At 36.5% G+C, this 26342-nt stretch overlaps 1 protein-coding gene and 1 long non-coding RNA gene across 7 annotated transcripts in view; one reads left to right on the top strand and one right to left on the bottom strand.

Moving 5' to 3' along the window:
- Positions 1 to 26342, top strand: part of LOC111774915 (uncharacterized) — a 45850-nt gene that overhangs the window by 16777 nt on the left and 2731 nt on the right. Inside the window, exon 4 of the long non-coding RNA XR_011421226.1 lies at positions 15850 to 15935. This is a non-coding gene — a long non-coding RNA (uncharacterized lncRNA). The remainder of the gene's footprint in view (positions 1 to 15849; positions 15936 to 26342) is intronic.
- The window catches only part of PKIA (cAMP-dependent protein kinase inhibitor alpha), an 84026-nt gene continuing 80499 nt past the window's right edge, over positions 22816 to 26342 (bottom strand). For all 6 annotated transcript variants that reach the window (XM_005613045.4, XM_070221410.1, XM_070221409.1 and 3 more), the window contains one exon: positions 22816 to 26320. In XM_005613045.4, coding sequence (XP_005613102.1) covers positions 26241 to 26320 — 80 coding nt within the window. In that variant the 3' untranslated portion in view covers positions 22816 to 26240. The remainder of the gene's footprint in view (positions 26321 to 26342) is intronic.

Here is a 26342-nt window from a genome sequence, read left to right on the forward strand (position 1 = left end):
TGATTCTAGTAGTATTCTGTAGCTGTTTATTGAGGGAATAGCTCTGGGTGGGTTTTGCTCCAATCAAAAACATCTCGTGAAAGTCCTACCTATCCATTGCCTGATTTATTGCTACATCACGCAGCATAAAGCTAATCTCAAGTATTATTAGTAACACCTTGATTCTGAGCCAAACTGTTAAGATAAGACAGATTATCTACTTTAAAAAGCAATTTGCTTAAACACTGAGTCTCTGGACAAGGACAGATCCATGTTAGAATCCAAATAATACACGAACATACCTAACAGAATGCCTGGCACATTATTAGACTCATATAAACTTCAGATTCTATTTTTTCTTGAAATTAAGTGAGAACTCAAAATAGCACTCTGTATTTTCAATACACAGAAGTGATAAGTGTAGCATCAAAAGTTCATCAGGGGCCAGTCCTGGTGGCCTAGTGGTTAAGTTTGCCAGGCTTTGCTTGGCAGCCTGGGTTCAGATCCCCAGTGTGGACATAGACCACTTGGCTGTTTGCAGCCATGCTGTGGTGGCAGCCCACATAGGAAAGAAAAAAGAGGAAGATTGTCAACAAATGTTAGCTCAGGGCGGAGCTCCCTCAGCAAAAGAAAAAAAAAAGGTCATCAGGAAACACATGTCCCACCACCTCTACATTTGTGGGAGGAGGGAGCCAGGACAAATGTATGTGTTAGAAATGTGATGGAACTGTGAGAAAAACCAGGTGAAAAAAATCAGTCCCTTAAATTGTGAAATTATCACAGTTTCGCCTGTTCTATAGCCCCGACAATGGGCATAAAAATAAAACCAAAGAAAATCTAGGAGAACTTTGGAAAGCTCAACTGTCACTGATACTTCAATTAGGCCATCTTTGTCCGACTGCAAAATTTCGCGTTACTATGGACACACATTTCTTACATAAATCTTTCAGTTTCCTAGCTATAACCATTTATGTATTCTCTCTTGGTAACTGTGAAGATTTGAAAGGAAGTCCCTCTGAATTAATTTCCTAGTACTGCTGTACAAAATTACCATAAAGTGAGTGGTTTAAAACAACAGAAATTTAATTTCCTCTCTTCCCTCTCCTATCTTCACCTCCCTTGCCCTCCCATCAACTTCTCTAGCTCACTGTCCTCTCATCTTTCAGGATAGGGACCTTGTTTTTATATTCTATTTCAGTCCCTCACTGAATCCAGCATAGTGTCAGGCCTTAAACATGGATTTATAATTGTTACAATTATATTTTATGATTCCAAAAATATTTGTTGAATCAAATTAGATGTCCCAAATCCTTGGAATGGCATGTTTTGAGGAATCTGTGAGGGAGAATATGAAAGCTGAGAGAGGAGGGAATGGTATATAACAGTGGCTAGTCTGTCTATGAGACAATGGTAGGAGTATTGTCAAGATGGTGCATTTTGTCCAACCCACTCATCAAGATGCAGAGCTTCTCATGTAGTAATTCCACACTTAGTGAGCAGGAGCTCTGTGCCAGGCGTGCTGCTTAATGCATCATACACATTATCTCAGCTAATCCACTGAGCAGTCCTGTAAGACAGGAACTCTTTATTCTCCTAGCTGTGGCTTAGAGAGGTTATCTAGTTTTCTCAAGGTCACACAATTAGCAAATGACAGAGCCCAATTTCGAATTTCAGACGTTTGACTCTAGCAGCACATTGTCTGGAAAATAAGAGGATGTCATTGACTTGCCTATTTATAATAGGCTGCCTTATGGTGCAAAGGCTGGGAGAATTGATAGGTGAGTACTTTTTTTAACCACTTTTCTTTCTGTTGTCATTGATTTAAATAATAAACATTCATTCCATTTTTTTGTAAATAAAAGACTTCTTTATTGTATAGTTGGTCATTGTTTCAGAAATGTCAATAAATAATTTAATTTTTTCCCTAAATTTCTTATTAAGCTTCCAACCTTTCAGAGTTAAAACTATTGAAATTATTTTTTAAATAAAGACATAATTTCTGTTTGTAATTATTAATATGTATTTTACTAAATTTTCTCAAAATAAAGAAGAAAAGAATAAGACAGAAATTTAACTATATGCCAACCAGTTGGCTACTTTTCTCAAAATCGACTTACCATTTATTATAGTTTATCATCTTTATGTTAGCACATAATTTTTCAAATGCTAGGAAATCCTTCTAAAACTCATTGTTTTCAGATTACATATTTTATTTTCAAATTTGTAGTTAACTTACATGATATGTAATCTCAGAGGGAATAAAAAATTCACTTCTGGTGGAGTAAACAATTCATAGTTCACATTTGACCTTTATTCAGATTTCAAGAGGACTGCAACTGCTTAATCAAATGCTTTAACACTAAACAAAATGGGGAATTTAGAAGTACTTCAATTTCTTACGACTAATTTATATGGGATTCGATTTTGTTCAAACATTTCTAGTAGCTTGGGAAATCTTCAGGAAAACCAATGAATTAATTTATAGTAAAACACTTATACAATGTTAATATTATCTAAATAATATTAGTAGCCAGAGCAAGAGGAGAAAAGGAAACGATGCTTGCTCACCCCCTAGTGGTTTTTCATTAGGAATTAGCTAGGAGAAACAGCACTGGCATAGGAACCACAGAAAAAGAAAATATAAATGTATTTACATATATGTGTAAATATGCATGTAAATTATATGTGTAAAATGGTTACGGTTTTCAGGGCTATTTGACTACGTTAAATCTACATCTTATGCTAAGGCGTCAGTAAATCACTGTAGAAATAGATAACTCAGAGAGTTTCTCAAAAAGTAATTTAAAATTTCCTTTTGGAAACTAACACATATTTAACAGTTGCTCATGGACATGGTATCTTACTCTAAACTTAAAATTGTTAGAAAATATTTATTTTGTTTTACTTTTCCTATTAATAATATATTTAGGAATTATCTATTTATATTTTAGTAATATAATCAGAGTTGATAGTGTCATTATTTACTAGATCTGGTGGTTGTTTTATGCTGTTTTTTATGAACAATAATTTTCAGCTCCATTTTATACACATACAAAATTTGAATTTCACACATCTTACATTTTGCATGTTTCAGATCAAGATATAAAACACAGCTAAAATAAATTTTTAGATTTTGAAAATGAAGGAAAAATTATAGATTGAAATGTGTATACTTATAATTATTATTACTATTCTTCTAAGATGCAATGCTTATATTTATCTGTCACTTTATAGTTTCTGGTAGGCATTTACTTTTGGCAGTTAAGAGAAAACTTTGATTTTTGAATCCTGTTTTGGCTACTTACTAATATGATTTAAGGCAAATAAAGGTACTATATCCTTCTGTGTTTGTGTTCTCATCTGTGAAATGGAAATGCGTATCTCTAGTGAGAAGCAGATATAATAAACGTCAAGTATTTTGTACTTACCAAGTGCTCAAAGGATAATAATATTAAGGTTTTTTCCTGAACATATTTCTATCCATATTAGCATAAGCTTAGTTGTCTTTTTCTTAAGCAAAAAAGTTTGCTTCATTCCTTAGAGTTCTTTGATTTTTTTATCTTCATTTTAAATTGGTATTGTTTAGCCTTTACCTGGAAAGAACTGTGAAAGATACATATCAAGTTGACAACTTGCGTTTTGCTATGATTTAGAGTTTCCAAGGTCCTTAAAAATACTCTGTTGTTTCAAAATCTGAGAGCTTTCTGTGAAATGGAGATTTGGTTAAAAAAAAATGTTTGAAGGAAGAGTGGAGGACTGTAGATGTTACGAAAGGGTGGTAGAAATAGTAAGTAACCTCTGCCAATAGTTCTACTAAAGAAAGGAAGGTGGGAAAGTTATCTAAATGCTATAGTTAGAGCATTATTCTATTCACTATTATTTTCTTGAGAGCAAGAAAATTGGAGCCTGGCGTTGACAAGAATATAGATGGATCTTAGAAGTGTATTTCTGTATTTTATTTTTAGTATAGAAATCCACTGTTGGTACAGAAGGTATTTAAGAAGTGTAATTTTTGAACTATGCCCAGTTCCCAGGGTTATGTGAAGAGTAATCATAATATCAGCATAGTTGTTGAGTTAACAGAGCTTTAGATACTCTCATTTCTGGTGACCTGTAGGATATTTTCTCTTAAATATCCTGTCATGTTCCTAAACGAAATATACTTAAAATTAAATGCATCGAAGTCCCTCAAAGTCTTTCTTCCCTTGGAGCTTCCCCACTTTCTGTCGCTGATTATTAGCATTCTTCAGGGCTAGAGGCTACAATCAACTTCAACTTGTTCTTTTTTTTCCTTGTGGTAAATTATTTTGAAAATGAAATTTCAAATCTGTGAAGGGTTTTGATTATGTTTTTTTTTTTCTTAAAGATTGGCACCTGAGCTAATCTGTTGCCAATCTTCTTTTTTTCCCTCTTTCTTCTTCTCCCTAAAGCCCCCCAGTACATAGCTGTATATTGTAGTTGTAGGTCATTCTGGTTGTGCTATGTGGGATGCCGCCTCAGCATCGCTTGATGAGCAGTTCCGTGTTCGCACCCAGGATCTGAGCCTGTGAACCCAGGCCGGGGAAGTGAAGTGTGTGAACTTAACCATTACGCCATGGGGCTGGCCCCTCAATTGCTTACTTTTTTATGTTTTGCTTTATCCATAATATCTTTGGATAAAAATAGCTACCATTTTTTTTTGTCATTATGTACAAAATGTGAAGTTAAACCTGGCCCTGTTGTTCCATCTTGGTCAAAAATGAGGTCTATATTAACAGTATGATTTTAAAAATGTGTAACAAATTTTATGGACCAATGTGATGAACAGAGATTTATTGATCTAGGTTTAGAATAATAGATAGTGAAGAGGCCCTTATTATTTGTTTAATGCACAGTCAGTGCATTCTTCGCAGTACCCGGACCCTGTCTCTTCCTGTTCTTGTTACAGAACCATCTCATCATGGTTCCTTATTGTCAAATGTATCGTTCTTGGTAAATGCCATACCTCCCATCACAATAAAAAGGTAGTTGTTATTATAATGCCTTGGCTCTTTGGAAACTGTTTGTATTGGAAAAAAAATTGATCTTCTTGCCACTATGCTTTCAAATACAATTTTAAAAGTCTCTTACGTCATTTGTTACTCGTGTGGCTGCATCATCCATCATGCCTCTTGTGAATGAATATTGGCTTCCAATATCTCTCTCAAAGTGTTACTCTGCTTTGTTGATCATGCTAAAAATTCAAGGCTTAATCAGAATATGCAGGAAAATGTGAAGCATATTCATTTTCTGTTCAAGTTAAATTTACTGTTTTTAATTTTATGATGTATACTAAGCACCGTGTCTTCCAATCGTGTCTTCTCTTGAACATTGTAGACTGAAATCAGTGCGTTACTAGAATACGCTGTCTTTCAGTGTTGATCATACCTCTCCGTTCCACACACCACCACCAGCAGGGAATATGTTTAGATTGAGAAGAGTATTCTTGTTTGCACGTAGAAAAAATGGCCATCCTTGCTGTTACCCAGAGACAAGAGAGCACATCAAAATTAGTAAAAAATTTCCTTACTTCAGTCCATATGTTATAGTCAAAAAAATATGTATAAAGCTGAATGTCAAAACTTTTGAAGCAATGAGAATCGAAACAACTGAACCCTGTTAGCTTTTTATTTTTTTTTCTTCTCCCCAAAGCCCCAGTACATAGTTGTGTATTCTAGTTGCAAGTCATTCTAGTTCTTCTATATGGGATGCCACCACAGCATGGCTTGATGAGTGGTGCGTATGTCTGCACCCGGGATCTGAACTGGCGAACCCTGGACCACTGAAGCAGAGTGCTCCAACTTAACCACTATGCCACTGGGCTGTCCCCTGCCTGTTAGCTTTTTAAAAGAAGATTACTGAATAAAATTAGATCAGTAAATATTAAAAAATGTCTCAGGGGACTGGCCTTGTGGCCAAGTAGTTAAGTTCTCATGCTCTGCTTCAGCTGCCCAAGGCTTCGCCAGTTCGGATCCTGGGCACAGACATGGCACCACTCATTAGGCCACACTGAGACGGCATCCCACATACCACAACTAGAAGGACCCACAACTGAAATATACAACTGTGTACTTGGGGGATTTGGGGACAAAATGCAGAAAAAAAGGAAAAGAAGATTGGCAACAGTTGTTAGCTCAGGTGCCAATCTTTAAAAAAAAAAAAAATGTCACATACATATGCCAAGAAGTATGTTGAGATGTTTTTCCAGCATAAAGAGTACAAAATTAGATATTACAATTGCTGCCCTCAAAGGAACTTATAATTTGGAAGATGGATGTATACAGAAAAGCACGACACAATAAACATGTGCTAACAGTGGGAAGTGGAAGGAAGAGAGGAGCTTCTGGTGGGGGTGTCTTTTTCCTAATATACTTTAGAGTGTCAAAGCAAGCTATATCTACTAAAAAATAGGAATTCTTCATGAATAAGAAATAGATCATAAACTAGATATCAGGTTGGTTTCCTTTTGCCAAACTTCTTGCTCTGTTATGGCCTGTGAAGTGTCCTCCCTGGATCCCTTGTTATAGGGCCCGAGTCTGTTGTGGAGACAGTGGGGGAACTGAGTTAAAGAGACGGTGGTAACAGTTGCTGCTAAATATAAACTTGGTGCTTACGCAACTGTTGTTATGCCGTATAAGGGTAGAGGTAGCCGTTTAATTCCTTTCTGTGGTGTAGGTACAAGAGTATTTCCAACAAAATGAACCAGATTTGAACGTGCAATGGGTCATTCGTAGTTGATAGCTTTGGGAAAAAAGAACTAATTTCTATGCATCTTAGTTTCCTCCTAGATTCAACCCTCAAGGCTGCTGTGAGGACGAGATACAGAGCTTTTAACATATATTCACCTCTTCCCTGCTTCCTGATTTTTAAAATTTATCTATTTGTAGCACACTTATTTTCTCCAAGTTGTCCTTGATATTTCATTTTAGCCTAATTTTATCTGCGTATCTTTAGGGGCTAAGAAGGAGAATATACCCCATAATTTGTCGAGCAATACTCAGTGGCCATCTCTTTTTATAGTCAAATTTTATAGCCCATGAAAATTGCGAAATAGTTAATCTGTGACAATTTCAGAACAATGCGACAGGGTACATTCAACCACAATGGAAATCAAAATAATTGCCTCAGACCTTTAATATCATTTTATCCCATATCCTCAGGATAGTAAATCTTTTGAGGCAACTATAGATTTGAGTTTATTTCCTAGGGGGAATATGCTCTGTGGATTTGTAACAGAAGCTTCATTACTAAACCCTAGATTATTCTCAATCACATGTTCTTTTGTTATTTTTTATGAAATAAATGTGGTCATTCTTAACCAAACTTAAGCAAGAATAATTCCTTTAACCTTTAAATTAATCTGCTTCCTATTCCAAAAGAAAATATCCTATCCTAATAGGCAGACTGGGACATAAAGGGGCCATTTGGCGTCTTGCTTAACAGACAAAGACAACTGTGGGACAGCCAGAAGACAAATTTAAATTCTGTTAAGAATAGCAGGAAGCATTTTGGTTCTCAGCAGTGAAGCACCACTTGTGGTTTCGTTAAGCACACAAGGCAAGTCAGCTCAAGCCTGTGGATGTTTTGGGTGAATGGAAACAACTCCCTTCTGTCCTTTTTCTTCGCTGGAATGCTGACATGTGCAATGCTTGAAAATTCAGATCATTTTATTGGAATCAGCCGGAGTTTACCCTGGCACTTGAAAAGAAGAAACTATTTCAATAGTACTGCAGTGTCCATTTTCACGTTAGCGGAAGGCATATAATAATATTCAGAAATGTGAGATTTACTGGTTCTGTTGCTTTTAAGGTGACGTAAGTGCAGTATGGTAGGTGAAGAGAATAGAAATTATGGTTAGCAGTTACATTTCTTAAACTTGGCAGAAGTGGTAGATAAGAAGTCAAGAGAGGCTATTCCAGGTATTAAAATTCCAGAATGTAGAGAATTTATGAATCTTAGATTGCAATTTTTCATACATTATACTAGTACTTTACAAATTTGAACCTTTCGAAGTCGTTGACCATGCATGTGGTTTTGCCTTTCAAGTGTTTCTGGGTTCTATTTGTGTTGGTTGCCATGGGTACAAGTGCCGCCCAATGAAAAACCAAGTGGAAAATGGAGGTATAATTGGCAGTTAAGATGAGAATAAAAATGTATTGAGTTCCCAGGAGGTGCCAAACAATTTGCATCCAGTCAGGTTAGGGCTAGGGTCAATGGTAGTCACTAAGTAGAACTGTGTACTCTAGAATCCTATGAGGAAAAGAAATTGTTTGAACGTTGGAGTCAGAGGGATGCTGGTGGTCAGAGTGGTCCCCTGAATTCTACAATTCTATTTGGTTGTACATGACTCACTGGTTTGTTGCTGTTGCTATTGTTTTGTTTTATTCAATTCTTATATGTCTCACTTATGTCTCAGGCTAGATTTTCCAGGAAGCAGATACTATGCATAATGTCTTGAGAAGATGCATTCTTTCTGACCCCACATTAACTTTAGGAGGAATTCATTCTATAGGCCTATGTATATGTGTGAGGGAAGTTGCCCAAAGTTTTCAAATATGAGTTTAGATAGAAATACATATTTTTATTGTAGATGATTTCTTATACTGTTCTCTCAATACTGAGAGTTTAAAGACAATCCTAACTCAGAGAAAGCATTTTTTTTTAATGGAAAATTGAGTAACATGGTTCAAGTATGTTGCATACTGAATATTTAATTTTACACACAGTCAAAGCTTTTAGGTCACAGAGATGCCGTGAACTGTGTCTCCTGTGAGCCATATTTTCAAAGATGCCTTTATCAAACGTTACATCATAATTCATTCTTATTTATGTTTTTTCAAATGTGAAATGTCAGTATTCTTTAGAGCTTGAAGTGGAATTTTTAGTTTTTCACAACCAGGACCCCTGGAAGTAAAGTCTAGACATTGGAATCTTTTTCAAAATCGGGGGTGGGTGGGAGTTTTTTTGCTTCTTCATTGAGATGTGCTCCAGGTCTGACTGAAGGAGGCCCAACGTGTCTCTCAGATAACTTGTATAGGCTAACTTATGGGTAAATGTGGATTTTCTAAAATTCAATAAAATCCTTGTCAGACTTGGCAGAAAATTAAGATTTTTACAACAGACCAATCTCACTTACAAATATCCATCCAAAAAATTCTAAAGAAAAAAAGTAGGAAACAGAGCCTATCATCACATTAAAAAATAATAAACCATGACCAAGCAGGATTTATTACCGGGAAGTGAGGGAGATTCGATATTAGAGAACGCAAATTGAAATCCACTTCAAAACAGCAAAGGGGAAAAATAATACCATCATCTTCTCAGATAGGAAAAGGCATGAAATGACAATTCATGTTAAAAACACTGAAATAAACAGGAATTGATGGATGCTTCAATTATATATATGTATATATATAAAATAAAAACCAGTATCTTACTTACTGGGAAAGTAGTAGAGACTTTCTAGTAAAATAAGGATCTGGACAAGGATGCCTATTATCTTCCTTATTATTTCACATTAAGTTTCGTATTAACTTACTAATTCATTAAGTTCCATATTAAGTTGTAAATCATAGCCAATAAAACAGAGAAAAAGAAGCATTTAGAAGCATAACAATTTTGAAAGGAAGAGTTAAAATTATCTTTATTTGCAGATTATACAATCATATATTGTGAAAACCCAAAAATATTAATGAAAAAAGTACAACAAACAATTAATTTAATATATAGCAATCAATAGCCTTCATACATATAAACAAAACCAATTAGAAAATGTAATGGAAGACCCCATTTATTGTAACAAAAACAAAAACAAACCAAACCAAAAAAATAATCCCATAATTTGGCAAAAATTTGACCAAAAAAAGCCCAAAGCTACCAGACAAATATTATAAAATACTCCTGTAAGATGCAAAAGTAGAATTAAATAAATGAAAAACACATTATGTTCTTGAAGAGAAAAACTGAGTATTAAAATGATGTCAACCCCTTTGAAGTTAACTTATAAATTTAACATAATTCCAATAGAAATACCACTGGAATTTTTTTCAGGAGCTTAAAAATTGATTATAAAGTTCACTTGGAAGAACAAATCAGCAATAAATAATCAGGAGAAGCCTGGGGAATGGGTGCAATTGTGTGGGTGGTAGACTACTGGCCTTAGCAAATACTTAAGCGTATTATAAGATCACTAGAATTAAAAAGATATAGCAGCCAGCCCTGTGGCCAAGTGCTTAAAGTTCTGCATGCTCTGCTTCTGTGGCTTGGGGTTCGTGGGTTTGGATCCCAGGTGCTGACCTACTCCACTCGTCAGCCATGCTGTGGAGGCATCCCACATACAAAATAGGGGAAGATTGGTGCAAATGTTAGCTCAGACCAACCTTTCTCACCAAGAAAAAAAATGTATAGTGTCCTTGCTTGTATAAATCTAAAAATAGAGCAGAAAACAAAGTCCAGAAATAGACCTGACTGCATATGAATATTTAATATGTGATCATGGTGGCATCCCAAATGTAATTATGAATCCAGATTCAAACCAACTAACTGTAGAGTCATTTGTGAAACAATCATAAACTGGAACAGTGACTAAATATTTGATAATAGGGCATTATTCTTTTTCTTCAGTTGTGATAATTCTACTGTGATAATGTACAAAACAGTCTTTACCTCTTAGAGATACAAACTGAAGTATTTAAAGTTAAAATGATATGATCTCTGGGCCTTCCTCAAAATTGAGTAGGGTTGGGAGTGTATGACTATAGATGAGACAAGATTCCCCAAGAACTGATAATGTTGTAGTTGGATAATGACTAGATGGGAGTTCATTATCCTACTTTTTACTTGGTATATGTTTAAAAATGTCTATTAATATTTTTTAAAAATTAAAATTCATATTAGAGATCCATCATAAGTAAATGAATGTCTTTGGTAGTCAAATATATTATTTCTTCTCATGAATTCATTGTTTGAGGGCATTCTTCTGTGATAATATAACCTTTTAATATTCTCAAAACACTATTTAAAAAAAGAAAAAATTTCTGATAGCATTTAACAAAATATTTTACATACAAGTATGTACAGTGATTTGAGTTCAGTTAACTCGTTTTTTATGTTTATTATTTATGTTAAAATTAAGTTCATTTACCTCTTTCCCTTCTGCAGACCAGCACTAGTCAAAGGAACATTGTGAGATATATGGTATAAATTATAAATATTTTTTGTATCACCTTCCCACCCAAACCCTCATCATGCAATCAAAAGGGATTTAAGTGCTTAATTAGTCCTGAGTGAATTCATCTAACAATTTCAAAATTACAGACTTTTACAGATTAATTTTAGCTGCTAAGATTGTTTATTGAAACATGTTTCTCCTATTCAAAAATTATTCTGTATCATACAGCTTAGAAGTATTTAAGTTAAATATTTATGAGTGATACGGCATACAACATATTTTACTCTTATTTCTACTGAAGCAACGCTTCAAATATTGACGTAGATTTTAATAATCAAAGTTTTATTTGATTATTTTGCCAAAGTAAAATATTATTTTGTTGAAGTTATTATTAAGTAAGTATTTATAATGCTGTTATTATTTTGACAAAGCCTTCTGCGTTTCTAACGTTTCGTTTTAGTAAGCCGTGCTATGTTCCTGTCAAGGCACATTTGCTACTTCCCAAAAGGTTTTATTCTATTACCAACCAAGTAAAGGCACTTAACCAAATGGAGAAGCATACCTTTCTCTGGTTACATCTGATTGGCACAGGCCTTCCATCAGGAGAATGTGTATGAGGAATATTCTGTTTGGCTAAAGGTAATAAAGTCAAATTGTACCGTAACCTTAGGACTTTGGGGCTTAAGGGAAGAGATTTGTAATAAATACATTAGAATTACTAGGCAAACATTTTACTTTTATTAAAGCTAGTTTTCCTGAGGACTCTTTGGTGTTTATGTGCATATATTTATGGCTTTATACAAGTCAACTGAGTGTAAAAGGGAACTGTTGTGTCCCACAGTGTCCTTGGAAGTCACTCTTGTTGGCTGTCACTGCTGACTTTTTCTCTTCTTGGGACCAAGCCAATCTACCATTGCTTTTCAGAGTGAGCAGCTTACTAAAGAAATTTCTAAAACAAAATCTCTTTGTTGTATTTTAAGAGACAGAATATTTTTTCTTTTAGAACTGCGTATGGCCACTAGGAGGCAGATATCTATTACTTATTACTTATCAATATTTCCAGAAATACAGATTAGAAAATAGAAATATAGAAACAGAGAAAAATATAAAGCTATATTTTTATTTTTCACTTGAGTTATATGAAAGGCTGATTTAATTATTGTTAAATGACTTGGTTTTCCTATCTGATTGAGAAATGGGCCTTATTTAACACAGAAATATTTATTCAAAGACAATTGTAGTAAATATTTGACCAGAATATCTATTATATAGAATTTATTTAGGATTAAGAGGAAAATGCTTCTTATTTTAAAATTGTTATAAATAATTTTAAAAGTCAGCTTTTCTGGTTGAGTAAACTGACTGATAAGCATCGTAATCCTTGTGTATGCTGGTTGAGATTATGAGGGCTTCAGGACCATTTTTTTAAAATATCAACAAGAAAATACTTCTTTAGTATGTATGCATAATGTGTATGTTATCTTAATCATATAATTAATACTGTATACTGGAAATAGATACTTATAAAAGGATGCTTTCGTGATATATCTACTAGTGGAAGAGGAGTCTTTTCATCTAGAACCTGGGACAAGAGAAAGAATCTGTGGATGACAAGAGGGAATTTTCTGGATAGCATCTCATCTTCCCTTTAGAGGATCTCATGAGTAATGGAGATTCTGGACTGAAATTAACTAGATTAAAAATGAGAAACTTTTCCTTTAGTAAGCCAAACATCTGTACTCTCTCTATTCTTCCTGCTTTTGGTCCTCCTGGTGTTACCAGACTCTTTGCCTGGTGTCACTTTTAGTAAGGGGGACCAAGAGGATTGGATTTTGTCTGCACTTGAATCAGAGAACTAAAAAGAAAACAACTCTCAGAGGTGCCAGTAAGAGATGACAGAGAAAATCAATGTCATTGAATGACTGAGCCTGTCCGATGATCCTCTCTGTCTTTTCAGTGCCAATCCCTGACAGCTTGTATTTTATATCATTATGAGAACTTATGTCCTCTTCTGCTATCTATTAACATTGTGAAACTGCAAAGGTAACAGTTGTCAGAAAAAGTTAGAGTTGAATCTGAATTAACCCTAAGACAGTCCTGAAGTAGTTTCCCTCTCTCTCTTTCTTTCCCCCAATTCAAATTTTTCTCCTCAAAACTTGGCTTTCCTACAATAGACTGGAGGAAGTACTCTAAGTATTTTACTTGCTGGGATCCAACTAAACTAGATTTTGCTAGTCTGTGAACTTCACATGGTTGGAGATCATCCCTATGGTTAAACCATTGTATAATTAGCATCCTGAAAGTACTTGGCGCATGGAAGGAACTTATTCATATTTGTTCAATAAGTGAATAAATAAAACCTCTGTGCCGTTGGGTGGCACTACTCATTAAGAAGTAAAAGCCAGTTGACTATGCTCCCTGAGTTATTTAAGACTATAAATACAGATTTCATATAACAACACAACAACAAGAAGAATGTTAACACCTAATATTTACACTAAGTGCCAGGCACTCTTCTCATGCCTTATGTATATTAACTAACCCAACCTTTTGACATTCTTCTTACCTACTATTATTCAACGTTTCTAAGAGATGCTATTATTATTTCCTTTTACAGATAAGAAACTGAAAACCACAGTGTTTAAGTCAATTTGGTGAGATCATACATTTAGTTAGTAAGATATCTGGGTTCTGAGCCTCTGCTATTAAAATCAGTCTCTCCTAAATATATTTTCCAAGTGTTTCCTAGAATTATCAGTCATTTGGAGTTTCACTGAATGGACAGATGAAAAATCAAGGTGTATGTCTGATATTTGGGGAACTTGTAAAAGTTCTGACTTTTGGTGGTGGTGAGAGTTGGTGGCACTGGGTATCCTCCCAAAGTCAACAAATGAATTAGTGGAAATCTATAATAATAGTGGTGAAAATTACTCTTGCCACTAGTGTTATCTATCCTTTCTTCCCCTTCACTTTCCCTCATGCACCTTATCCTCTCCAATACCTAGGGGTTATTTTCATACTTCTGGCAAACTTTAGACTGATCTTGGAAGCTTAGGTATGGAGCTCCTTTCCTTTTTTTCTTTCTTGCGCATAAAATTAGGAAGGACTGAGTAGAGCACAGAAAGTGCTGGGCAGAAGGATTGAGGGAGAAAGATGCAGTAGGGAGGATGGAGAATAAAAAGCAATCGATTGGGTATTCTTGAGGGATATAAGAATCATGAAGTGATAAAATGGAGGAAAGTAGTGCTATGGGAGTAGGGGGAGAAGAATGTGGAGAGACACAACGTAAGTGAAGAAGCTCGAGTGGGAAACTGGTGGAACGAGGCAGGTGGGCCAAGTAGGATGGAGTCAAGGAGGAAGACAGCTGTGTTAGGATATTGTCAGATTGAACTGGGAAGGGAGAGAACAGATGGTCATGTTTTCCTTTTTTCAGCTGCAAATGCTGTCTTTGCAAAGTCAGACTCATTCAGAAGATTCTTGTATGGGCTGGAAGTACAACAAGGCACTGTTTTGAGAGCAGAGAAAAAACCAACACTGTGAAGCGATTGTGATTCCAACAAATGGCAGCCAAATGTTGCTGGGTATTTAATACATGGAGAAGTTGTTTACTCATCAGGACTGGACTCATTGTAGCACAAGGCTCAAGGATTCAATCCACTCTTATGTTTGCTCAGCTTGGCTGGAATTAGGAAATGTCTTAATTGATGATTTTTTCTTGATTAAACTAACGAGGGAACATCTGTTGGAGACATCAATTTTGAATTTTCTTAGAAATGTATTTTAAATCACTTGAATCTGAGGACGGTAAATGACCTACAGGAAGAACAAACACCGTTTTCAGAGAATTGAATTTACGGGACCAGAGGATATGTATGGTAATGAGAAGGGCTGGAGCAGAAGGTTGGGGAATTAAGCACCAAGAAAAAGGGTGTAAGCCTGGGAGTTTTGTCAAAGCCTGTTCAGCAGGAAATTGAAATCTGTGTTACTGGCTTCTCAAGGTTGTTATTCATTTGATCTGTTGATAATAAGGGAGGTGGAACTCAGGTGAGAAAATCAGTGGATAGTTCAGGAAAGAGGGAGGAAGACCAAATCCTTGGGATCACACAGCTAAGAAGGGCTGAGTGGAGATGGAGCCAGTGGTCCAGGGCTGAATGGAGATTGGACCTGCATGGATCAGGGGATGCGGTGGTTTGAAGGACCTGTGTTTTCTTGGGTAGAGATCCTCTAGAAGACAGATGGGTTGGCATGTGGTTTATTATTCCTGGGGCTACAAGTTGACCTGAGAAAACTGAGAATAGAATCCTGCAGAAGAGCAACCTGCAACGAGCATAAATGTATTAGGTGACGGTTCTGAGCTGAACTCCAGGGTCTGCTCTATAGGAACAGATGGTAATTCACCATTTACTAGTCTCTGGGATGTAACCATTTGCGGGGGTGGTGTCTAGAAGGGAACCTGATGGGGCCTTCTGGGGTGCTGAAATATTCAGATCCTTGATCTGGATGCTGGTTACCTGAGTGTATTCATTCTATAAGAATCCATAAAACTGCGCATTTATGTGCACTTTTTAATATTTATTATAAAGACGTTAAAAAAATACTGATGCCTGGACCTCACCCTACAATAAAATCAAAATCTGTAGAGATGGGACCCAGTTCTTAATATATTTAAAACACTTTTCCAGGTGATTGTGACAGGAGGCCAGTGTGGAGAATCACTGAGAAATAACTATACACACCCATGTACACTCTACACTCCGATGTCCCCAAAGTGAGTCTTCTCTTTGCTTAATTCTTGGAAAGCAAAATAGGGTATATAGTTTTGTGATGTGCAATATGGAGGTCAGACTACTTGAAATGTAGGTAGTCTGAATTGAGATATATGTGTCAAACTGATACTGGATTTTGAAGAATTGGTACTAAACAAAAAAAAGAATGTTTCATTGATTTTTACATTGATTATATGATAAATGGCAGTATTTTCGATAAATTGGGTTATTTCACTGCTTTCTTTTATTTTAATGTGACTACTGGAAAATGTAAAATTACATGTTTGGCTTTTATTATTGTTCTATTGGACAGCTTTGGTGTAGTTGAAAGAGCAAGGGAATTGCCATCAGAGAAGAAGGACATAGGTTTCAGCTCTGGCTTTGCAATACAAAAACTGCACAGCCTTCGACAAGCCACTTAACCTCTCTGTGCTTTGGGTTGGTCATTTATGAAATAAATATATTCATATTTCAGAGTAATTGTGAGAAATAGAGGTAATATGATCAAGCATCCAACACACATTGAGAATCTGGTGGTTATTATGACCTGAGGAAAGGTCAAGGTGTCTTCTGCCCGCTTCTTATAATGCTATATAGAAAGACCCTTTTCTCTTACACTTGCACCACATACTGTCAGTGGAGAAGTACGGTGCCTTTAAAAACTGAAGAGTGCATCAGGGCATGAGGAGGAGGCATGGATAAAGGACAGCAGCAGCTGCTTTGCAGGCAGGATTCTGTTTGTGCCTCATTGTGCTCATCTCTGCTGCTTCTCACTTTCCCTGACATTTGGCTATTTCAGCTGCTGGATTCTGAACCTTGGTATAAGTCCTTGTGTCTACTTTCATCTCAAAGCCCTTAGTCTACCTTCAAAACCTTTACTCTTGCTTTCAGAATTCTTCCGTGTTTTTGTAAGGCTTCTTGGCATGGACCCCATCTGAGGCTCAGGGTCCTTGTGTCTGAGTCATGTCCTGATGCCCACACTCTTTCCTCTGAGTGATCTCGTGGAGCTGGCCTGCCAGCCACTGCTGGGGCATGTCAGGCACACCTTCAAGTCCTCAGGGACTTTTACCAGCTTCTGGGGCTTCCAGCTCCCCCTCCTTAGGGTCTCAGACTTCTACTCCTCCACCTGGTCCAGTGTCTCACCTCAGATTTAACACTTATATCCTGTGCTCTAGCTCACTTGGATTATTTAAAAAAATGTATGACCTCATGTTTTCCTGCCTGTGTACCTCAGTTTATGTCACTTTTTCTATGTAGAATGTCTAATCTCTCTTTCTTCAAAGAAATAAACATTTCAAGAAATCATTCCAGGGCATCCTTCTCCATGATTTTTCCTGTAAAGTGACATTTATCCCTGAGAATCTGCATGGAGTGTTCCATGTTCATCTAATTATTGCTCATCATATTGAGACATTTATTATAGGTATGTATGTACTTATCTTACCATTACTATTAAATGAGCATACTTTAATAAATATTAGGGTCTCATGTGGCCCTGTGTTTCAATGGAGCCCATTCAAAAAAGTCTCATATATACCAGAAATAATTGAAAAATATTCCCAATATTTGCATATTTACTTTTAAGAATATTAAAGATGGTCTAGTTCACAACCTTTGAAAATGCTTTTTTTCTCTTCTTCCTGATTTTCTTTGACTTCATTGAAACCTCTTACTTGTCAACCCTCCCAAACTTTCTTTTAGAAACCCATTTCATTGCTTTTTTAATCCTCCCTGTAAATCTTAGCTGTTTATTATGCAAAATGAATTTAACATGTTAGTTTGAAAAAATTTTTTGTCGTCTGCTTCAACCATCAACTGGTTTATTAACAACAAAGAACTCTGGTATTGATTCTTCATGAAAAAATCTTTCTCATCTTATCGCTCTAGCCTGTGTCTAGATCTGCTCTCCCAATTCTGTGTCACAAAGGCTTGGGAATCAGTTGAGAAAAAAGTAAATTCCCATTAGACAAAAGAATTGAAGAAAAATTCCTTACAATGAGGGATGGAGTGGAGATGGGGAAAGGCTGGCAATACTGATAGAAAAGACTATGATCATCATCACATATTTCAGTTTCTATTGGTCAAAGATTTTACGGTCTTTTTTTTAAAACTTATTTATTTCATTCCTTACTGCACCTAACATCAGAGACTTAAACTTACTAAATGCTCAATAAATATTTCCTAAATAAATTTGATGATTTACTGGATATTATTTAGGACCATCTGGGAGGGCAGGTTTTGTTTGTGTTGTTACTCCCTAGCTATAGCTATCTTTATATAACTTTTTGCCCTTAATATTCATGGTTATGTATTGTTTTATGGACTCCAAAGAAAATATGGGATACAAGAAAAAAAAAATTCAACAGGACAGTCACGATGGTCACACCATCCTACTCAAGTGAAATGCGTAAAATGAATCATGCAGCCAATGGGGAAAAGTGTTGTTAGGAGTAATCTACATCATGACCTCGGCCATTCTTATTTCTTAGTTTCAGACTCAAGAAGTACATAATACTTATCCTGTTCGATTTCCAGTGTTAATTGCATTAGTACTATTTTTCTGTATTTTCCGAAAGATGTAATATTCAGGAAAATTACTTTAAGGTTCTATACATATATATCAGTGTCCTTTCTTTCTTGAGTATAAAAAATGTGTTTCTTAGTCCCTTTGTTTTACATTTTCCCCTATTTTTTCTATGAATTTCTGCCATTGAGAAGTTCATGCTATTCCATCAGAACTCTCATTTCTTTAGGCTATTAGAGTAGGTTTAAGTATACTTCTGTAAAGATACTCTTAGAAACTGCAGTGTCCCTTTGTTTAAGGACCACAAAAGCCTCCCCAGAAATCTTCCTGTCTTGACTAATGTGTTGCTTAGGCCAGGTGACTAAGATACAACCTCCTTTTTTTTGCTTTTCCCAATTCCAGCAAACCGAAGGGAATTTGTACTACAGAATGTCAAGAAATATCTTTACCAGGGTCCCTCTTTACTTGGATGGCTTACCCTGATTTGCTCATTTGGTTATACATTATTCTATTGGACATCGCATTTCTGTAATTCATATCAAATCTGTGTGTGTGTGTAAATGTGCAGCATACAGTTTGAGAATCAAATTTAAAAATTGTTACTCTATTGCATAAACTAGAAAAAAAGTGATAGGAATCAAGTTTTTAATCTTCTGTAATGCAATATTATGCAGCCTTCACTATTTTCCATCAACTTTATTTGGGAATTGCATTTTTTCCTAATCAATCTGTGTATAAATTCTGTCTCAATTATATTGCGAGCTTCAGGAGGGCAGACATTCATTTACAAATATTTACTGAGTATTAATAGACAATGAGGGTACAAAGATGAATAAAAGATGGCTGCTTTCCTCAAAGAGCTCCTATTCTAGTTGGAGAGACACACATGCAAACAAATAGCTATGATCTCGTGAGATGTGTTTGCAGATCAAGTGTTAGGGGAGCAAGGAGTATGGAACAGCTAATTTCCTAGAGTGGGGCTTTGGAATGAAGATGCAAGTTAAAAAGGCTCTAAAGGAAAGGGTGAAGAAGATCAATGAGAATTTGCCAACAGGCATGAAGAAGAACATCTTCGGAACAGGAAAACAGTAGAGTTATATAGATATAAAATGTGGGATTTATTCCAAAAAGTTTTTCTGGCTAAATTTAAGGATTTTTCAAATTAGGGAAGTTAAACAATCAGACTTATGTATTGGAAAGATACATCTGGTTGCAAGGTGGATAGAAAGATTGCCAGATGAAGCAGGTCCTGGTGAGTAGGTTATTGCATTATATTAGATAAATGATGATTTAAAGGGTTGCACTGCAGACAAAAAGAAGTGGGAAGTTTCAAGTAGTTAAGAATTAGAATTGATGGACTGAAAAACAAATTGGACAAAGAACAGCTGAGAGAGCTGTAAGAATTTGATTTAAGGCTTCTGGAAAACCAGTGCTACCATTATATGAGATCTGCGGCATATGAACATAAGCACTTTTGGGAATGGGGTCATATACTGAATTTAGCGTTGGAACATTGACTTTTAAGATGGTCAAGTGATCAGGAGTTCCATCTGGGATTCATCATGATAAAGGAGGTAAATGATGGTGTTGGCATGGAAGAGGTCAGGTGAAGAGTGGGACTGGAGAAGAGGAATCCCAGGGAACCACCGTATTTAGTGGGGAGGTAGAGAAGAAGGCACTAGTCAAGGAGAGTGAGGAGTTGCCAGAGGAAAAAAACCAAAAGATTAAATACATACATACATACATACATACCCCTGACAAAAAAGGAAGGCAAATGAAGCATCTCAAAAAAGACTCCATGGTGAACAGGATTAAATGCCATAGGATAGGCTAATAAAACATACATAAATTCTCCATTATATTTGGCCATTGGGATTGATATATTTATTTAAGTCTAATTCAGAGAACTGGAGTAGGACTGGGTACAAAGAAGCTGAGTGTTTTCGCTTGTACATGACTGCTGTTGAAAGGAACTAGTGATATCACTGGCAGTCGTCCCAGAGTGTAATGGAAGACAGAACCCTAAAATGTCACAAGATAATCTTGCCCATCTCTGGATGTCCAAGCTCCAGGTCAGTGCATATTTATGAAGCAACCACCTCTATGAAAAAATGAACATTGTAGGATCTGGGGATGTAGCAAACAGACATTATGGAGAGAATGTGGGCAAAGAGAAAAGACACATCCATACATGATGGAAGATGTGAAACTGGAAGAGAAAATGCTCCTTTCCTTGGGATATGTAGATTCCATCCTTAAGAAGGCCTTATTAGGCAGCTATACCCTGCCACACTAATATCAATTGAAATTATAAAACTACCAAATTTGATTTTAGGGGAAGCTTGAGTCCTCTGTAACATCATCACTTTTTAATTTCCACATTGGCAAGGGCTTTGGTGACAATTACTGAGTCCAGAGTCTACTAAAGTAATTGGTAATGAGAAAAACTTAACTGGAAGTCCAATTGCAAAAGGATAAGAAATAAGGAGAAGCATGAAAACAGGGAGTATAGATTACTATTCTGAGAAACATAAGTAATGAAAGAAGCCAGCCCATGTGGTCTAGTGGTTAAATTCGGTGCTGTCACCACCACAACCTGAGTTCATTTTGTCATCAGGAACCACACCACCATGTCTTGGATGTAGTACTGTGGAGGCTTCATGTTGCTGTGATGCTGAAAGCTATGCCACCATTATTTCAAATACCAGCAGGGTCACCCATGGTGGACAGATTTCAGTGGAGCTTCCAGACTAAGACCTGCTAGGAAGAAGGACCTGGCCACTCACTTCTGAAAAAATTGGCCATGAAAACCCTATGAATAGCAGTGGAGCATTGTCTGATATAGTGCCAGAGGTGAGAGAATGGTGCAAAAAGACCAGGCAGGTTTCTGCTCTGTTGTACACAGGGTTGCCAGGAGTTGGAATCCACTGGACGGCACTAACAAAGTACTGAAGGAAAGAGGGGAACTTGAGCACATTTGTGGAAAAGGGTAGTCAGTGAAGAGAAAAGGATAATTAACAGACCTCCTGTTAGAGTTAGAAAGAAAATGGTATAAAAATCTTAGATGAAATCTTAGACAAGAAGTGGGAAACTTCCTCTGTCCCCCGGGACATGAAAAAAGAGAGCTGTGCAGCACTTCCATCTAAACTGAGATTGCAAACAATGAATAAGCATTGTTATAAGCTTTTTAGTCATTCCGAAGACAAGTAGAGAGAAGGTTTGACTAACTTTGGGCAGAGACAGCAAAAAGCCAAGAAAGTAAGGAAATTGAAGGCACTGAGGAGAAAGACTAACAATGGACTCCAGATTGGGAGGAGGCTTGCTGAGGAAATAGCCATCTTGATGTGATCAGAAAGTAGATGTGGTACAAATTAGAAAGTCAACAGGTTATAGTCAGATAGTTTTGTTAATTTTGACTTTACAATGAGAGATGGCCAAGATCCCAAATTTCCACATCCTAGGCTGGACAGATGCAAACAATATATGAGAAGAGGTACTAGAGGTAATGAAAACTTGTTGCCCTGGATAGCATTTTGTCCCAAATCCCTATGTAGTGCTTTATTCTTGTAACCTGAGTAAGATAAACTTAATTTCCCCCTTCAGCTTCAGACTTGACTGGACTCAGGCTGAGTGCTATTTGATGCTTACTTTCTCCTGAGGCCCACCTTGGTCTTGGTTTTCACTGCCTGTATGTGGTAAAAATAATATGATGAAAAGAGAGCAACACCAAGATAAAAGCAGTTAAAGTCTCTGACCCCAAGATGTTATCCTTAATAGAGTAAAACCCTGGGTGTCTGTGAGCACTCTGTTTTGTCATTGACTCATTTTAAAGCTTTTCAGTGGCATGCACACAGTGGACGCATCTTGAAACCTTGCACTTCTTCTAGATCAGTGGTTCTCAAGTGGTGGGGGTGAGGGTGGGAGCAAACAAGATATCAAAGTCATAATAGGGAGTGTTTTCAAGGGGAAGAGAGTGTTTGTGTCTGAATGTACCTATGTGTGTGCAGGTGGGGGAGGCAGTGTTGTAAAAACTTTCAGGGGATTCTGATAAACACCTGTATTTCTTGTGATTTCAAAATCACTGACCTGAAGATGAGCAAGTAAGAACCACAGGAGTGATACTGGCCTTACGGTTTAAGAGTTGGCTCTGGTAGACGACAAAGTCCAGGAAGTGGGCTACTCGAGTGGAATGGAGCTGGAAATTATTGGAGTAAAGAGCAGGAAAGAGTGAGGCTGGAAGAGTGGGTACGTCCACCCCAGGGTGGCTAAGGCTCTGGATCTCTCTTTTACCACCCGCAGCACTTTCTCTAGCACCAGGCACATAGCGTATGTTCAATAAATACTCTTAATAGACTGTGTACATTTCAGAAAAATGTATTACTTTTAATATCAATTATGTGAGCATGCAACATTGCTAAATACAAAAGTCATACAAGCTCACAAATGACTTCAGAGACTGCCACTCTTTTAATTAAAGAACCATTTAGGGCCTATTAAGACATCATAAATCATAGATCCTTTCCTGTTTTCACTTGTTGACAATGCATTTTCTCCCTATTACTACAGGCTTCACTTGGAAGCTTTGCTGCCTGGCAGTTACATTCCTTTATCCATTATTGTTTCTCTGAAGAGAAACAGCACTATCATTCATCTTCTAAAATAGTTATGTTTCCACTGTGTCTGAGTAAGACTCAAGTGTAGGGCATTTCCAGTGCGCAGCTCTGCGGGTATTGCCTAAAAATGGAAGGCTGCTTTTTATATATTGGAAAAACATTTCTGTGAATTTATGATAACAATGTGTTGGCATAGGATGCTTACAATTGATAAAAGGTACATTTGACAAGTTCACACTTGTTGCCAACGAGTCGAAAACTAAAATTGTCATAGTTCTAGTTAATTAAACAAAGCGAGTAGCATGGAAAATAAAAAATCTGAACCATGCTCAGTTTACAGACCACATGCCAGAAAAATATCTTTCCGGAAGTAGAACACAAAAAATAAATTCTAATTGAATTTCTTTTTCAAAAAAGTGTACTTTCTATGATCTAGTCATGTCTGTGTCATCACTCATCTAGGTAAGAAAGACAATTCCTCTTTCTGGGGCTCAGGTGTCTTCTCTAAAATATGTAGGCTGAACCAGTCCATCTCTAAATATTCCCCTACAGATCACAAGCCCTGTAATTGGCTTTAGTTTTATGGCGTGTACAATAGAAAACTTTTTGGGGATGGACAAAGATAGGTTCAAATCTTAATTTCATCATTTATTATCTTTTTCAGCTTAGAACAGTTATACCTTACTGAGCCTTAATTTCCTAATCTGTGAAATGGGATAAGGCTACCTTTTTAATCAAATTGTTGGAGGATTAAATGGGAGACTAGATGCTGGGAAGTGATTAGCATAAGGTCAGTTGGTTAATAGGCATTCAATGTGTATTGGCAAATCAATGCCTTAGTTTTCTACCCTTTCCTTCTCTCCTTAAAAGTTCAATTCCATGTGATTACTGACTTGCATGTAAAAGACATTACAATAAAATTTGGAAGATCCTGTGAACTTTTGCTGGGTGACATTTGTAGGATGTGGACATTTTGGAAAGTAGATTTTTATCTTCCAGCTTGGGAATGCCTCTGAGTTTGAATATAGCAGACAAAGTAGCAGGAAGAGGTTGAAATAATTCAAAAGCTCCATATGACTTTGAAATTTAGCACTATTATATATTCAAAGACAAGCATGACACCACATGCATTAAGAATAGTATATCATATAGGATTATAAACCCTCCACATATACTCAGCACTAGTCCTAAACTTTACAAAACCACAGGAAATCAGTTTGGAATTCCACAACTTTAAGGATGAAAAGACCTTTACCTAGATTTACAAGAAAGCTATGAGGATAGTAAATGAGGATATTGAAAAAGCGATTTTGTGTTGGATGTTTTCAACAGACTACTAGAAATGATCTAAAATAGCCTCAGGAACCTCTTTTTCCACTTATGAGTCTATTGACAGGTGGATCTGTTTGAATTTTAACTGTACCTTTTGGACTCTAATGTATTAGACAGAAGGAAGTACTCTAAAATTTAATCTTTTCTCTTTCTATTTTCTGAGACACGGTTAACATTTGTTCTAGTAATATATGATTGAGGACCAAATGATATCCATACCCTGATCCCACTCATCTGAAAAGTACTGAAGGGAGATGAGGGCAGACTTACCTTTCATCCTCTATGCAACTACAAAGGAGGGTTGAGTTCTGCTATGTCCATATAGGTTACCTGCCGAAATGCTGCTTAACCTCCTTCACATGGGCCTATATCTAAGATCTTGAGGACAGTTAAGTGGGCTCTTTATTGTAAAAGAGTCTTCCTGTTGTCTGCTATTTGTCCAGTAACTCATGAGCCATTGGCATATTACTGGTTCCTTATTTATTACCACTGATAAATGATTTCATAATACTGACCAGAGGGATTACACAGCTCACAAAACCTTTCCACGTAAGAACCATGATGTCAAAACACAGCAGAAGCCATCAACAGTATTAATGAAGATTGTGTTAACTTCTAATGATGACTATTATTGTATCAGAATGCAATTCACACTAATTATTAGTAAAAGTTTACAAACATTAAAAAGTGCATAATAACATTTGGATCTGATAGGGCTGATAAAAGACATGAAAAACACAACACAAGGGCTTTACTTTTGTGATTGGTGTCCACATGATTGCAAGGAGATCATTTTCTCCATCTTTTGCAGCTCCATGGAGATAAATTGTCCTCCAAATTTAAATAGTAGCATACAGCACTGTGAGAGATTTAATTCCATTACAAAAAAATATTTCCACTTCTTAGTATTGTCTTGGCTTCTCTTTCCCACCTTCCCAATTCTCCTAAATCCTCATAATTAAAAATAAAAATATTAGTTGGGAAAAGTTCCCTACTTGAGAATAAAACAAAATTTGCAGATTAAATTCTCGTCTGTGCAGACACCAAACAGACTGAATTCAGGTAATATTCACATTAATGGATATTTTCAAATGCCTGTATAGTAAAGCAAGGAGTCTTGATGAATCTGTTAAAATTAACCAATTCACCAAACAGTGGATTAAAGGGAAAGATTAAGTTAAAAATATGTGTGTTGTATCCTGTGTACACCACCACACTATGGAGAAGAAAAAGAGGCAGCCCTTTTAAAAATGAGTGGTATAAAAATTCACAGTAACATACATTATTTTTGTTTTTCATAAGCAATCGAATAAGGGGGCAGTGCTGAGCATCTATATTGTACAATACAAAACAGTGTAAATAACACAGCAGGAACACACAGATACATAATGCTAAAAACAGTGCTCTCTGGATGGTTCTTTTACTGGGTGAATACTTGGGCCAGAGATATTTAAACTCTGGGGTTCAACCAACCCTTTGCAATTAGACACAATTAAATCCTCTGACATTGTGAGGGGCCAGATGCTACAGGAAGGATCACCGTCTAGGTCGCTGCTACTCTCTACAAGCATTTCATCACATGGTCAAGTGAAAGGATCCAGACAAAAATGACATCCAAACACAAGCCACATGATTTCAACCATTGCTAATGACAGAGGTAGAGAAAAGTCTGTCTGCAGCCACAGCCTCTGCCCCCATTTCTAACACGATGATGAGCAGGTTCCTGCAATGCAGCACAGCCATTTTCTTTTTCCCCTTTTCACTCGTGGAAATAAATGCATTCCAGCCAGGCCTGGAGATTGGACACATTGTCAGGTGTTGAAGATCAAAGTGGGGTGTTAGCTTTCAGATTTTGCTGCTTCCCCCTGGGCTTCCCCGCTTTGTTCTGTTGAACTTCGCTGGGCATCTTCTTCACCTTCTGTAAGAGACAATGAACAAAG

Source organism: Equus caballus, chromosome 9 (genome assembly GCF_041296265.1).
Source record: "Equus caballus isolate H_3958 breed thoroughbred chromosome 9, TB-T2T, whole genome shotgun sequence".
In the NCBI taxonomy this organism is placed as follows: Eukaryota; Metazoa; Chordata; class Mammalia; order Perissodactyla; family Equidae; genus Equus; species Equus caballus.